The sequence below is a fragment of the Lentinula edodes genome (genome assembly GCF_021015755.1).
Source record: "Lentinula edodes strain Le(Bin) 0899 ss11 chromosome Unknown C8R40scaffold_46, whole genome shotgun sequence".
Classification (NCBI taxonomy): domain Eukaryota; kingdom Fungi; phylum Basidiomycota; class Agaricomycetes; order Agaricales; family Omphalotaceae; genus Lentinula; species Lentinula edodes.
The window spans coordinates 113,811-129,027 of record NW_025764352.1 but is presented as its reverse complement, the minus strand read 5'-3'; the positions used below and the strand labels follow the sequence as shown (position 1 = coordinate 129,027).

General features: G+C 43.3%; 3 protein-coding genes across 3 annotated transcripts; 2 read left to right on the top strand and 1 right to left on the bottom strand.

The window, feature by feature from the left end:
* Window positions 1-574: 574 nt before the first annotated feature.
* Window positions 575-861, top strand: C8R40DRAFT_1126739 (uncharacterized protein; the record flags this gene model as incomplete). The annotated part of the gene is made up of 2 exons (XM_046229037.1): window positions 575-786; window positions 836-861. The coding sequence occupies 2 exons, from the start codon at window positions 578-580 to the stop codon at window positions 849-851; spliced, it is 225 nt and encodes a 74-aa protein (XP_046081371.1). The 3' UTR covers window positions 852-861.
* A 739-nt stretch (window positions 862-1,600) lies between these two features.
* On the top strand, window positions 1,601-10,650 carry C8R40DRAFT_1268116 (uncharacterized protein). The gene is made up of 24 exons (XM_046233985.1): window positions 1,601-1,641; window positions 1,697-1,830; window positions 1,894-2,140; window positions 2,191-2,396; window positions 2,454-2,537; window positions 2,595-2,679; window positions 2,733-2,880; window positions 2,934-3,030; window positions 3,089-3,642; window positions 3,696-3,970; window positions 4,025-4,978; window positions 5,034-5,195; window positions 5,260-5,380; window positions 5,433-5,556; window positions 5,608-5,813; window positions 5,856-6,010; window positions 6,061-6,211; window positions 6,262-7,886; window positions 7,948-8,342; window positions 8,403-8,551; window positions 8,613-9,694; window positions 9,758-9,907; window positions 9,968-10,228; window positions 10,325-10,650. Exons 1-24 carry the CDS (start codon window positions 1,618-1,620, stop codon window positions 10,571-10,573), a joined length of 7,638 nt encoding a protein of 2,545 aa, XP_046081370.1. The 5' UTR covers window positions 1,601-1,617; the 3' UTR covers window positions 10,574-10,650.
* Window positions 10,651-11,884: 1,234 nt separating this feature from the next.
* Window positions 11,885-13,242, bottom strand: C8R40DRAFT_649365 (uncharacterized protein). The gene is made up of 4 exons (XM_046235769.1): window positions 13,197-13,242; window positions 12,583-13,136; window positions 12,215-12,442; window positions 11,885-12,167 (listed from the first exon to the last, which is right to left on the bottom strand). Exons 2-3 carry the CDS (start codon window positions 13,091-13,093, stop codon window positions 12,267-12,269), a joined length of 687 nt encoding a protein of 228 aa, XP_046081369.1. The 5' UTR covers window positions 13,094-13,136; window positions 13,197-13,242; the 3' UTR covers window positions 11,885-12,167; window positions 12,215-12,266.
* Window positions 13,243-15,217: the final 1,975 nt, after the last annotated feature.

The window sequence follows — 15,217 nt, the reverse complement described above, 5'->3', positions numbered from 1 at the left end:
TGCTCAGTTGGAAAGATGAATATATGAAAGCTTCTCAATCTCGAAGTTTACGGATGTCTCCCATCTCAATTTCATTACTCATATTAGTATAACAAGATATTCCGAGAAGCAAGGTGTAGTTTTCGATTGGTTGATGGAACGGGGTGCAAAATCTTTTCAATTCATTAGTTGCCACCCGTATCATTATGAAATAATCAGAGTTTCATCAGACTGCGAAGCATTTGTCTGCCCATTCTGTTGGTTGGAGTAGGATCATGATGTAACAAAAGTTGGTGGGTTCTGTTAAACGGGAATTTCTAATCAGAGTACGAGGATATTTTCTGCTTGTTCCCGGGGGTTGGAGCGGCCAAATGAGATTCCAGAATCTATATGGATATTATGTAGCCTCAGTCCTTCATCCGGAAAACCTGTACTTTTTTGTAGGAGTTCAAAGTAGCTCGCAGCAATTACTCATCACTAGCCCTCAAGGAGAACAACAATCTCCGCAACTCAGGCTTCCCATGTTGGCTCTCGGATATGGACTACGCTATTACCCACCTCTCAGGGAACCACTGCCTATCTCACCTCCATAATCTCAATGGAGACCGAATCAACAGACTCATTAAGTCCAATTGATTTCTCCACTAAAAGCAACTTACAATCCCACATTGACTCATGGTCCAAGCTATCGCTCCTGCATCACTGCCGGGAACTAAAAGAGGCTCCAACTGTCAAATTTCATGCAGCATCATCCATCGAATCATCGCCTGATAGATTACTTGAAAATTTTAGCTCAGTAGAATTCAGGTGTGTGTCATTGGATATGAAAGGCATTCCATAAATAATCTGATTACAGCATGTTCGGAAAATGATGACAGACGCGATTTTTTTTTCTGCTCAAAAAATAAAATAAAATAAAAAGGTACTCGAGCTTTTGCGTCGGATACCAGCAGATACCGCACATTTGTATGAGATTTTTACCTGATCAGCCAGGGAAAGATGCTGAGCAGGGAATCTGCAATTATAGCACAAAGATCCAGGAGGGGTGTGGAGTGTCTAGTGGAGCCACTTCAGCTCATCCTAGGGGTTATTTCTGAAGCTTTAGGAACAACCTTTACTTGTATGTAACCATTAGGTATTGGGTAGTTTTCGATAGCATTCAGTACAACATCAACTGCTTCCTCATTTGGGCAAATTTTCTTTGGTAGCCGATGCATATCTTTTGATTTTATTTTATGGGCTAATAAAAGTTCCGCAATTGTCATCATTTTCCGAACCCGCTGTAAGGAGCATCGCTATACATGATGATTAACAGAAATGCGGAATCACAAAATCCCTCAATCTATCAATCTTTCTGTTGAACAGAATTTTGTCTGTCATCTGTGTGATGATCAGCATTCTGTCGAAAGTTTTCAATGTACTGTTACACTGATGATTGGATTGAAATCAATTTACATCTCTGGTGTGAGAGCACTTTGTAGTTTTTCTCATGCTTGCCTTCTTTGTTGCATTCCCGGCTTCAGAACAGACATAACGTCAAGGTTTGCTTATTCAAGTAACGTTGGTGGTTTGCAAACATACATAAATGAAGTGAGGAACTAGAACATTTCACTAAACCACAGTTCTGACACTCAAACTATGCCCAAAGAACCAGTTGCTATTGTATGCTCCTTGTCAAATGACTGAATGTTTCTCACATTGCAATTTGATCTAACAGATAGGGATTGCAGCAGAAATCCCAAGTGGTAAACATTCATCCACCAACCTTGACCATGACAACTTCTATGATTTTCTTAAATCGAAGAAGCAGTCCTATGAAGACATTCCTCTAGAGCGCCTAAATATCAAAGAGTATGAATTAATTATATCTACTGTAAAACACTCATAATATGCACCACATTCCTTATTTTATAGATGGCATGGCAAGGGGTTAGGAAAAATCATTGCCTCTCAGGGGTCATTTTTGAAGGACATTGGATTGTTTGATCCTGCTGAGTTCGGCATTGGGAGTAAAGATGCTCGTGCCATGAGCGTAAGCACTCGTCGACTTATTGAACTCAGTTTTTTGGCTTTTTTGGATGCCGGGATAGATTATCGTGGTCAGAATGTAGGATGCTATGCATCTGGAACTGCATTTGACCTACAATCTGTGGCGGAACCGGTAGGACCTAAGTAAAACTCCGTTGAAAATATCTGACCGCTCTGCGTTAGGACGAATTCGAACCAAAAGGATCTGTTGCTGGGCTGCCCTGCATGATTGCAAACAAGATCTCCTATCACTTGGATTTGAGGGGACCATCTATTCCTGTTGATACTGCATGTAGCTCCACTGCAGTTGCCACTCACCTAGCTGTTCAAGCAATCAGAAATGGCGAGTGTAAGGTTGCATTAGTTGCAGGATGTCAACTTAATTTACGGTATGTCATCCAATATGATCACTACCAAATTACACTGATAATTAATTGTATGTCTAGTGCATCTGACTTTGCACTCTACACTCAAGCATCAATTTTGTCACCAGATGGTACATGCAAACCATTTGATGCAGATGGAAATGGGTAAGCTCTTCCCAACTTGTTCTTGGTATTACAGAAAGCATCTTCAAATAATCAAAGATTTGCACGTGCTGAAGGTGCTGCTGCTATTGTATTGAAGCCACTGCAACAGGCTATTGATGACAGAGACTATATCTATGGGACAGTAAGTTCATTGTTCACTCATGTTAGCATGAACATAGTTGAAACAGTTCCCAGATCCTAGGGACAGGCGTTTCTGCATGTGGATCTCTTGCACCAGTGAATGCTCCCGTTGCAGAGTCTCAAGCAGATGCCATGGAACGGGCATATGATGGGATTGACAGAAGTCCAGTCGATGTTGATTATGTTGAGGTCCATGGTACTGGTAAGTGTATGAGACTATTTTCGAAAATGGATCATGTAATCATAGAGTTATAGGTACCGCTGTTGGTGATCCTGTTGAGGCAAACTGGGTTGGAGAAAAATTTTCACGCAATGGTAGTCTATTAATTGGTAGTGTTAAGGGGAACATTGGGTATATATGTTTCTTGTTACTAATGATTAATCATACTCATGCCTTAATTTATTTATAGTCATATGGAGATTGCATCTTTCCTGGCCTCACTGTCCAAAGTTCTTTCAATTCTCGAAACCAAACAAGTTCCCCCTCAGGTAAATTTGAAAACAAGGAACAATGCTATTCACTGGGATCACTGGCGTCTGTGTGTTCCAATGGCAGAAGAGACACTTGTACCAAAGAACCAATCAGGAAAATTACTAATCTCAATGTGCAGTGCAGGCATTGGCGGAGTGAATGCACACGCTGTTCTGGAAAGTCCACCATTACAAAACCTTTCTTCTGAAAATGAGTTCCAAGGTCCCTTTCTTTTACTTGCTGGTGGCTTGTCACCTCGATCCTGTGCAGCTGTTGCTGAGGATATCAAAGCCACACTGACATTGAACCCCAACCTTGCCATTGGTTACTCTTTAGTTTACGGGAGAAGGGTGCGGCAGATGACTTGGAGAAGCTTTATGATTGGCAAACCAGGCAGTGGCAACTTCATATTTTCACAACCTCTTTTGACTTCTCGCACTAAACCACCACTTGCCTTCTTGTTTTCTGGTCAAGGCCCACAGCATCTCAATAGTATGTCTTGTTCATTAATAAGGAGTATAACTTCATTGAACTCTTCATACCAGTGGGCCGTCAGCTCTTCCAAAGTTATGCTATATTCCATCAGTCAATATTGGATCTAGATGTGATATATCAAGCTCACACAGGGAAGTCTATGATCCACCAATATGGTTTGTTTGGTGAATCACTGGATGCAGAAATCCTTCCTCCAATCTGGCCTATCTCGATAGTCATTCCCTCTCTCACCATGCTACATATTGCTCTATTCGATCTGATGGTCAGCTTTGGTGTGGATCCAGATATTTTTATTGGACATTCAGCTGGGGAAGTAGCACTTATAGTAAGCACTATCCCTATATGATCTATGGATTGATTGTGCTAAGTAGTTGTATAGTATGCTTCTGGTGCAGGCACCAAAGAAATGGCATTTGAAATTGCCATAGCCCGTGGACAGGCAATGAAGATTGTGGAAGACAATGTAGATGGGACCATGGCAGCAATATCATGTTCCAGAGAAGATGCTCATCGCATTGTGCGGAGTATCACAGCTCGTTCGCAGCCCCAGTTTGTTTTGGAAGTTGCATGCTACAACAGCCTTAATGCTGTGGCAATTTCTGGCCATTCCAAGCTCATTGATGAGGCTATCCTCCTTGCCCAACAAGGGGGATTTCTGGCAAAAAAAATAACGACTAAAGTCCCAGTACATTCTCGAGCTATGGAGCTTTGTGAAGCACAGTACCGCAGTGCCATTCAAGAAGTCTTCTCTCGCTATCCAGGGAGCCATAAACCAAGGAAAAAAACATATTCTACCTGCACCGGAAGGATTATCGAGGACTTCGATGCAAACTACTTTTGGACAAACACTCGAAATCCAGTTCTGTTTACTCAGACAATGGATGCCCTCATTGCATCGAATCCTGGAGTATATGTTGTTGAGATGGGCCCACATCCAGTTCTGGCAGCATATGTCCAGGAAGCAGGTGTCCTGGCATCTTCGTATGTCTGCCCAATGCGTCGTTCAAAAAATATCATAGCAGACATGGAAGAGTATGCGGTGTTGACTGCCCTTGGAAGCATAATAGTTGCTGGATACAATTTTGTCAATTTCTCCGCTATATACCCCTGTTCAGATCGGGTTGCCCGGGTCAAGACCCCCGCTTACCCGTTTGTGAAGAAACATATCGAGTACTGGCCTGAGGTCTCAAGAATCATGTCTCGACAAATAAGTCCCAGAAATGGGCCACTGAACTACCCCGATTTACGCATTAATGTTCACACTCACCCAGAGCTTGCTGGACATATAATCAACTCACAGCCTATTATGCCAGCTGCAGGATTCATAGAAATGGTACAGGGCTTTCCACTCATCACATGGTAGACTGTGACACTAACAGAAATTATAGGGATTTGAGCTAGGAGTTAGGACCTTGTGGAAAATCAAGTTTCACTCGATATTACCACTTACATCATTGACCCCTCCTTTAGTGGCTATTGAAGTTGAGGGGTCAAGATATGAAGTCAGATCATGCATGGCTCCTTCTTCACCTTTGTTCTTCCATCATAATGTATATCTTTCCACAATTCCGCACCACGCACCCAATGCAGCTTGCTAATAATTGTGCAATGTAGGTCAATGAATGGAAAATACATGCAGAGGGTTATTTCTCCAACAATCCTGTGGACTGCAGTTCACCAACTACTGTACAGCTCTCAGAACTGATGGAATACTTCACAGCCTACAATAAAAATGGTGACATTGCTTAATTTCAACAGACCTCCTATACTTAATCGAACATGCTTAGATTTTTATCAACACCTCAGTTCCTTTGCTCAGTATGGAAACAGCTTCAAAAGGATAGACCAAATTTTCATTTATGGACGTGAGGCACTTGTACGGGTCAAGAGTCTTGATGAATCTCTATCTGGGTAAGCAGATGAACTTGGATTATGTGAACATGATTAATGGAGGGGTCCTAGTGATGGGAAATACATCCTCCATCCAGCAATTCTTGACTCCTGCTTCCATGCTTGTGTTCATCCATTACTGACTAAGGCAACTGATCCAAACATATACTATCTCCCATCTGTTGTGAATTGCATAAGTCTCTCCGACAAGTTCAATCATTCAGTGCTATCTGCAGAACACTTTTTTGCCCACATTAAATTGAAGCAATGGAATCCTGGTGAGTGTAAGTTTTTCATTACATTACTAGACTCATTACCAGAAACAGATAACCTCGTCTATGATATTGAGCTTATTGCTCCTGATGGACTGCTATTTTGCACAATACAAGGTTTTATAGTTCAGCAATATTTTCATATTCCTCCTGAGGCCGTACATATGCGTTTTGAGTTGCAATATCAAACATACGGAATTTCTGTGAGTTTATTCACCAGTGTATGGAGCATAGCTTATGGATCAACATTTAGAGAGATCCTGATCTTGACTTAGATCAGGGAGAGTTGCAAAATGCTAATTTCTCAAGCATCCCAGTTCTGGAATATTGTAAAAAGCTGTTCAACTACACAATCAACAAATGTGACCGGAAATGTCTTCATATAGTTGAAATTCATCATTTGGGTGAGTATCAGTTGTATTTGAAACAAATGTTGTGTCTCAATGTTTTATAGCTTTTAAACCTTTTGGAGAGACCCTAACCAATATGGTACTCAAGGCTGGTGGACTTCAACCTTTGTACACTCTTGCTACTTCAGCAACTTCAGGAGCCCACTTTGCTGCTTCAAGTGACATCCTACCAACACTGAGCAATGTGATTGCATATCAGTTTTCGCTAACAGACATGGATAGGCTACCCTACTCTGTTGATCTGATCACCACTAACACTCTACTGGAGGTCCCAAATATAAATGAAGGGCTGCTACAAGCTCTTATTCTCCATTTAGTCCCTGGTGGATCAATAGTCTTGAAAATGTTGATCACACCCCTCTATGAAAAGGACTTCAACTCACTCTTGGAACAGCTCATGGTATTGAATTTTGAACCAAGATTTGTACCGGTGGTGGCAGAAAATGTGGGGATATTGGAGGCTAGAAGACCATTCATTGTACCAATCATCCCACCTGAGATATCACTGCCTTTTTTCGAGCTCCCTCTCATAATTGAATATGGTATTGGGAGGGAAATGATCCTTCAACAACACCTCAAAACAATCAAGGAAGAAGACTTATCTCCAATTTGGATTGTGACATCAGAAGGGCCAGATGCAGATGCCTTTTCTGGCCTCTTCCGAACACTTATCCGAGAGTTCCCTAATTTCAACCTGCGGGGTGCATCATTTTCTCCTTGCTACTACTCTAGCTCTATTCGCCAATTCATCATCCACAAATACTTGCCACCAGTTGGGCCAGAGAATGAGTTTTATATTGGGGAAAATCTTCATATCTCTGTTCCAAGAATCATTCCAATGACTGGGCTCAGTGCAAGGACGTCATCCCAATCCTACCTCCCTTGTTCTGCAGATGTGATGATTGAAGTCAGTGCTTCCTCTCCATTTTATGATGGACTATGGGGAGTTGTAGGCACTGTGACAGAGGGGCATCGATCATCTTTAGAGGGTGCAAGGGTTGTGGGTATTGCTCTGTGTGAGCCATCTGGTGGGAGAGTGTCATTGATAGATGGATTCTTCACCAGATCTGGTGTTGACTTTGATTCCTTTCTGCTGGCCCGAATTGCTCCGATAGCAATGATTGTCGGACTTGCTGTTGGAATCAATGCTTTGAATGATCCCACTCATTTCCGTGCCAGGATCATTGTTACTCATAGTGATACATTCACTGGAACAGTTGCTGTAGAGTTGCTGAAGATATTTGGCCTAGCCCAGTTCATTAAATGTCTACCATCCCTCATTACTCCCATCACACTCTTCAATGCCCAGATTCAGTGTGAAGACATCGTAATCTCTGGACTCGAGCTCCACAATGAGCTGCTTGAGAGCTACCTGCCAGAGGAAACTCAAGTCACTTACTGGACTACCACCAAACATCTTCTGACACATCTCAGAAGGCATTCTCATTTTGCAGGTTACATGTTGGAGCTCCTCACTAGATCATTGTCTGAAGCTTCACTGCCCTTACAATTTCCAGATTCTAATCTGGATTTGAAAATGGCCCAGCCTTATGATATTGAAAATACCAAGCTCGAAAATACCAAGCTCAATCTAGATCCTAATAAAATCTATCTTTTGATAGGTGGTTTGGGTAGCTTTGGTCCCTTTGCAGCACTGTGGATGTATGAGGTCTGTGTTTCCTATTCTTGAGCTACCTATGACAAGAACAGACCATGCTTGTCTTTTGTAGAAAGGTGCACGGCACATTGTGTTAACTTCACGCTCAGGACGCCAAAGCATAGACAGAATGTCAGACTGCCTTCCCTCTCGAATCCTTGAATATCTCGAAGGAAGGGCACAGCTTACACTTGCTATGGAGGCAGTTGACGGCTCAGATAGTACTGCCATGGGTAAGTTGGTTGCACCAATGCAAGGGAAATTAGCGGGTGTTTTTTTACTTTCAGCTTCCTTTGATGATCGACTGTTCTTTGACCAAGATACAGAGAGCTTTAGAAAAAGCTTTCAGTCAAAGATTGGGACTTTAGATGCCTTAGAGAAAGTCATAGATATCAAGAAGCTTGACTTCCTTGTGTCACTTTCAAGCATGACAATTTGGGGAAACTCAGGACAAACAAATTACACTAGGTGATTGAAAGTTCATGCATAAATATCTTATTTTCAAAGTTAACAAAAACTTCTTTCCAGTGCCAATACTGCTTTAGATGGCAGATTAAGACAATATAGAAATGCCTTTTCCATTGCAGCACCTGCTATTAATGATACCTCCTCAATGATTAGGGGAGTAGATGAAACTCAAGCTTCTCACCTGAGTTTTACTGCATGCTCAGCTTCAGGTGGGGTCTGGGATTTCCCATGCAATATCAATTTTCAAACTGAATAACATTACAATGACAGAACTGTGTAATTGGATCGAAGATGGCATACTGAAGCTTGCAGAGAAGCACTTTGATGTTTATGTGCCCCCGTATAATTTTGACACCGTTTCCAAAACCATTGGGCCGTCCAACATATATGCCCATCTCTGCTCATTAAACACCCTTCCCAAGGAGTCCACCTCCCAGGTGGTTGATATTCATGACCTTATCCGCTCCCTGGTCACCCAGTTCATTGACATTCCTTCTGATGAACTTTCAAATGAGGTACCTCTTACCTCGTATGGCCTTTCCTCAATTGAAGCTGGCCGCCTGGCTTATGGCTTAAAACCCTATCTGGTCGTGTCACAGATGCAACTTCTAAGTGACATGACAGTAGCAGACCTTATTGCAAGGGCCCAGCTCATGGAAACCTCAAAGCAGTCTATACATAAATCAGATGAACAGCCGCATACCCGGAACACTGAAGAAGCAGCTCAAGAGATGGATGTGCTTATATCTAAATACTCTTTGGGATTTGACCCTAATGGTCTCAAGCTCTCAGGCCCATTTATTCATGACTCTGTTGTTTTGATTACTGGAACAACTGGTGCTCTTGGATCATATATCCTAGTGCAGCTTGTGAAGAGTGCAGGTGTCAAGAAGATATATGCCTTCAACCGTCCCTCTGATGCTTTAACTATCCGGGAACGGCAACATGCTGTGTTTTCCAACCACAACCTAGATCTTACTCTTTTGGACGCACCCAAACTTGTTTTCATCGAAGGAGATGCTTCTCAGATAGATTTAGGACTGGATCCAACAACATATGAGGACCTCCGGGAAGAAATAACAGTGATCATTGACAATGCGTGGCAGCTGGATTTGAATGCACCCCTGAGAAATTTCATCTCAAATATCGCATCTACTAGGAACTTGATTGACCTGGCATATTCATCATCCAGGGTCTCGAGTATTCGATATACATTTATTTCAAGCATTGCCTCTGCTCAGAACTGGATTTCTGAAACAGGTGGCCATGAAGAGGTACCAGAGGAAATTCTGGAAAATTCAAAGCAGGCGGCAATGTTTGGATATGGAGAGAGCAAATATGTGGCTGAAAAGGTGAAATTTTTTTTTAGAGCTTGGTTGCCTTTTTCCTTTGAATTGAATCTTTTGATATCTCAGCTGGTCTCTATGAGTGGTCTGCAAGCTTCAGTCTACCGTGTCGGGCAGCTTTGTGGAGCTTCGGAATCGGGCTCCTGGACAATTAAAGAATGGATTCCCAAACTCACAAGGACCTCTTTATCATTGAATGCGGTTCCAAACATGGGAGGGGTAATATTAAATTTTTATGAAGATATTAATGCAGGGTTTGACTTATATTATCACAAACAGATTGTGTCATGGATACCTATAGATAAAGTGGCATCCATTGTGATTGACATTACTTTGGATCCTACAAGTTCCCCACCACCGCCGGTCCTGAATATTGTTCATCCTAGACCAGTGACTTGGACATCGATTATGGAGATTGTGCTCAAGGATCTTCTTCCCTTGAAAAACACTGGAGAAACAATGAAGATGAAACCATACATGGAGTGGGTGGGGTTATTGGAAGCTGTTGATGGGAATGGGACTGAAATGAGTGAGAACTATGTGAGATCCATTATATCGTGACCCTTTTTTTCAAAACACAGGAAAAAAAAAATACTGACTCATGGTACATTTGTTCTGGTCCTCTTTTTTGAGCAGCCGGCTTTTGCTCTTTTAGATCGTATCCGTGACTTTGGTGCTAAAAGCCCAATTGGGACGGACGACGATGGCACTGGGAGAGTTAGGGAATGCGGCGGGTGGCCATGGCTTTCAAGTAAGAAAAGTGTGGGGCAAAGTAGGACAATGCGCAAATTGCTTGATGATGCCGACGAGATGATTGGAGAGAGACAAGTTACTGCTTGGATTGCATACTGGAAGCAAGAAGGACTGCTTCCTATTGGGAAATGAATGTACAAAGTTATATTGTAATGTGTTTGAAATTCTTCCTCATGTTGGTTTGGGCCAGTAGCACTTGCAGTACTCCCTGCAGCACTGCAGTTTACTTCAATAATGATGTCAGTGTATGTAAATGTAGATACTAGACAATCCTCCACTGGCAGAAAATATATCCCATTCCATTAAAAATTGTGTACAATAACAATGGGACAGCATAATGGCCTAGAGTGAGTGGCCAATGGATATGTGAAATCTTCGATTGAAATTGGATCAAGGATCTAATCCTACTGCTTAGCCCACCATCTTTCCTAATACTAATGCTACCACTTGCCACTTGTACTAGTAACAGTCCAGGGAATGTCTTTCATGAATCCTCACAACAGATCCTCACACAGGATACAGGTCTACCACACTGCATGCAAGGACCGGGAAGTTTATATTCATCATGATCATGTATGCGTATACATGCGGTTGTATTACATTTGCTATACAGTTCCGCTTCTTTACTCCCGAGTCCCTGTGAGGCTGGTGTACTTTATGCATGTACATTACATGAAAAATTCATGACTTTCGAGTCAATGCATGTATAGAATTCTCAATTACATGTCTTCGAGAAGCCCCTTTCCTCACGAGAGTCGCTCGAATCAGTGACTACACAATCTCTTACAACCATACTACATAGTAGAGTAGTGTACATACCATCAGTTCCACAGTACCTACTAGGACTAACCAACGTCCACATAAGTCTCAGGCTATGCCAAGAAACTTGATAGAAGTCCACCGTGGGGAGTCGGAGGAATGGTGACCACACTGGCATATAGCTCCTTGTCTCTGGAGGAGAAAGGAAGTGCCACCGTTAATGACATTAAACATGGTTGAATCCAGTTGAAAGGGGGGGTGATTACATTTACACCGAAAACCACACTCTCGAGAGTTAAAAAACAATGATTCATTCATCCAAATTCAACCGGGTTGTTGTTGGTCGGTAAGGGTCCACTGCTGCTGATGGTGTCACTTGTTGTGAAACAAGTATCTTCTTATCCAAGTCTCCTTGAATTCTTCAATGGTTTCCTTAACCATTGAGTATGAAGGATATGAGATCAGCTCTATGTCCAACTCTGTTGAGCTCTGTTCTGTCCGACTCTTACCCAATTCTATTGAACTCTGTTCATCTCTGTCCAACTCTATCCAGCTCTGTCCAACTCTGTTCAGACTGTCCCCACCTCTTGAGTACCCACTCATTCTGCCGCGCTATTAATGTGATGCAAGGGACCGAGCCCGTCGATGAGATACCAGACAACGAAAGTCTACGAAAGACAAATCAGAGACCCAAATGCAATGCTGAAACGTCCTGTTGTTTCAGCGGTACCTCCTAGAGGCTACTAAACCAAAGTGTATTACTAGAAAATAGAAAGTATGTAGTGTAGTGTAGTGTAATGTCCTCAATGGCATACAATTCTTGATCCCTGATTCATTGGTCCTAGTCCAGCCCTTGGTGTCCTTGCTATACTTACTAATACTGTACTGTTCATACAGGGGGGGATGTGTACCGAAGTACTCTGGCTACATAGACTCCTTAGTTATACACATAGATCTCATGTTTTCCCTGATGACTGTGATAAGTTGTCCAGCTCTGTTCGACTCTGTCCGCACCTTTTCGACAGGATCACTGAGAGTAACTATAGTCGGCCCATCGACTACCCGTTTAAATTCGGGTGTTGTCTTCTGGTTCTGGTGTGTATTTGGGTGGTTGTCTCTGGTGTCCACTAGGGGTGGTGGTGGGAGTGGAGGAGGAGGGAAAGCCGGGGGGGGCAGTATAGTGGGGATATGGATTTGTATAGCGACTCGTCACCAAGTCACCCTCATCGGGTCCACAACTTCCTTGTGACAAATGGATAAACACGCAAACGGACAACTACGGACAAACGCACGAATGAACGCATGCACGGAAGAACCCGAGTTGGATCTACTCACCGGAGGGACTCTGGACCAAAAACAAAACTGTACGTTACTAAACTAACCACCTGATTGATCCCACTCGAAGGTCTGAGGTTTAATCCTCCGTATCCAGTTCTCAAGGAAGCCGCATTTGAATGGAGGGATGGATGCGGTTGGGAAACGCACACGCCCCAGCACAAGCACCAGTGCAAAGGCATTAAGAATAGGAGAATACGTATGAAAAGTCGGGTTGGGGAAGGAAAAGACTCGTATGGAGATGGAAAGGGTGCACGGAGACTCAAGAATTTGGAGGGAGTTGTCTGGATTTGTACTTGGTGGGAATGGACTCGGTGTATGTGTGATTGTGGTTTTGGTTTTTGGTTTTGGGTGAAGGGGGCGGTGGAGTATCGAAGGAAGAAAAAAAACCGCAAAGGGAGTGTGTGAATATGCATTATTATTGGATATGTTTAACGTGTGTCTAAGAATATAGCGAGACCAGAATATAGCGGGAAACTGACCTTCCACCGCTTTATTGATTGAATCCGGATTACTGCGATCTGGTAACACTTGGACAATACAACGGCGAGGGGACATCTATCTGTATCTTCGTTCGATGGCTTGAAGCAGCGCCCCTAGTCTATAAACCCCAAAAAAGCCCGTGTTAGTTAAAATCTTCTGATCTTCGTGCGGGACTTGCTCAAATGGGGTAAGCCTATGTACATAGGATAGCTGGCGTCCTCCAGCTTTCGACCCACGGGTGGTAGTGGTGTATGTCTCTGTCGCGGGAGGGAACTTTGCGTGAGCATGATGATAATACACTAGGCTGATTGATATTAATGTACATACATTGACCAAAGTCAATACATAACTAGAGTCAATATGTACATCACCTTTATTCCGCCGTCAACGTGAACAATCTGTGAGATCGGACGACGGATTCGATCCCAGAGTCCCATCATCATCCCAGAGTCCCATCATCATCATCATCACCCCGTCATCATCATCGTCAGCAGGAGGAAGCAGGGAGGAAGAACAACGAGCGATGACTTGACCGACCAATGATAGCGATGACTTGACCGACCGACGTTGATAGATTGAGGAAACCGACCGTTGTATGATAGCGTATGATTCACCCCTCTGGATCTCGAGCGGAACGAGGGTTACTAAAGAGCGGAACGAGCGAGGGCAAGTACCAAAGATTTTGGGTACTACCCCACGACTCGGATGATTTACAACCCAACCGCAAGACTTTTTCAAACACGGTGGAGAACCTTTGACGTGATGGATGGGTGTTTCCTTCTCTTGTTTTCTTTCCTTCTTGCATAATACAAGTTGGCAAGTTGGCAAGTTACAATGCGTGAATGCGTAAATGCGTAAATGCGTAGAGGCGTCAAACATATGCATGACATCACGTTTGCATTTGCGAATGAGAATTGAGAACCTGTGTCCGTCCGACTATGTGAGGGTACCACCGTACCGTACACGCTTTCCGAATGTCAGTATAAGAGAAATCGACATGCGCAGGCTCTCGGTGTTACTATCGTTTATCGTTTATCGTTTATCGTTTATCGTTTATCGTTGTGTCCTGCAAGATGAGAATTGAGAATGAGAATAAGAACGAGAATTTGAATGTGAACGAGAGTGAATGATCAGGAAGGATGGGGATTATCGAAATCAAGTAGGGGACCTACTATGTGAACGGACGACGGACGGCGGGTGCTAGGGAGGGTCGTTGATATCTGTAGGCCTCGTTTGGTATGACCCTCCTTGGTATTTTGGTATGACCTTCCTTTGGTATGACCTCCCAACAACCCAAACGTCACGTTTATGGTTCCAGTATTCTCGTCATGTCCGGGGCGAGTCAGTTCATGCCTCGTTTGTCTTCTTTTTTGTCTTTGTTTTTCTTTTGCTTTTTTCTCTGGATTCGGTCTGTGTACAGTGATAACTGTGATAACTGTGAGAAGTTCTCTAGCTCTGTCCGACTGTGTGAAGCTCTGTCCAACTCCGTCCACCTCTATCCAGCTCTATCCAAACCGTCCCCACCGTCCCCACCTCGAGTACCCACCTTCCCGACTTCTTCAACAGGAAAATGGAGAATAACTATAGTCGGTCATCAACTAACCGATTTGTTACTCGAATTCGATCCGCTGGATCACCACAGTAGCAGCGAGGAGGTTTTGTGGTTCTAGTGTGTGTATTGGGTGTGGTGGTTTCGGTGTTGGGGTGTGTATTGGTGTGTATTTTGGTGGTTGTCTCTAGTGTCCAGTAGAGGTGGTGGTGGCGGAGGAGGGGAAAGAACAAGTTGATAGAAGTGAAGGATACGGATATGGATTTGTATAACAATCAATCGCGACTCGTCAAGTCTCCTCATCGGGTTTACAACTTCCTCATCAAACGGCCAAACGCACAACTACAGACAAACGCACCAAGAATCGAGGTAGATCCACTCACCGGAGGAGGACTCTGGACTAACACAAAACTAAAACAAACAGAAGTAACCCCCAGTAACACCGACATCGACATCCCTTAACTTGCAAGCTCAAGCTTAAATCCCACTCCGAACTCAAGCTCTTTTGGACGGACGGGATGGATGCAGATGGGAAACGCTCACGCACCAGCACCAGTACCAGTACAAAGTCGTTCGATTGTTCATGAAACGCCCCAGGGCAGGTGAATGCACCAATACAAAGGCGTTCGTTCGTTTATCCCGGAAGTTAG

What these genes read in the sequence shown, in the direction of transcription:
- C8R40DRAFT_1268116 (XM_046233985.1), top strand. Translation starts at nt 1,618, where the DNA reads ATGCCCAAAGAACCAGTTGCTATT. An exon ending in GAGCGCCTAAATATCAAAGA is followed by an intron (nt 1,831 to 1,893) that starts GTATGAATTAAT and finishes CTTATTTTATAG; the next exon opens with ATGGCATGGCAAGGGGTTAG. An exon ending in GAGACTATATCTATGGGACA is followed by an intron (nt 2,680 to 2,732) that starts GTAAGTTCATTG and finishes AACAGTTCCCAG; the next exon opens with ATCCTAGGGACAGGCGTTTC.
- C8R40DRAFT_649365 (XM_046235769.1), bottom strand. Translation starts at nt 13,093, where the DNA reads ATGTCCCCTCGCCGTTGTATTGTCCAAGTGTTACCAGATCGCAGTAAT. An exon ending in CGAGTGGGATCAATCAGGTG is followed by an intron (nt 12,443 to 12,582) that starts GTTAGTTTAGTA and finishes ATTTGTCACAAG; the next exon opens with GAAGTTGTGGACCCGATGAG.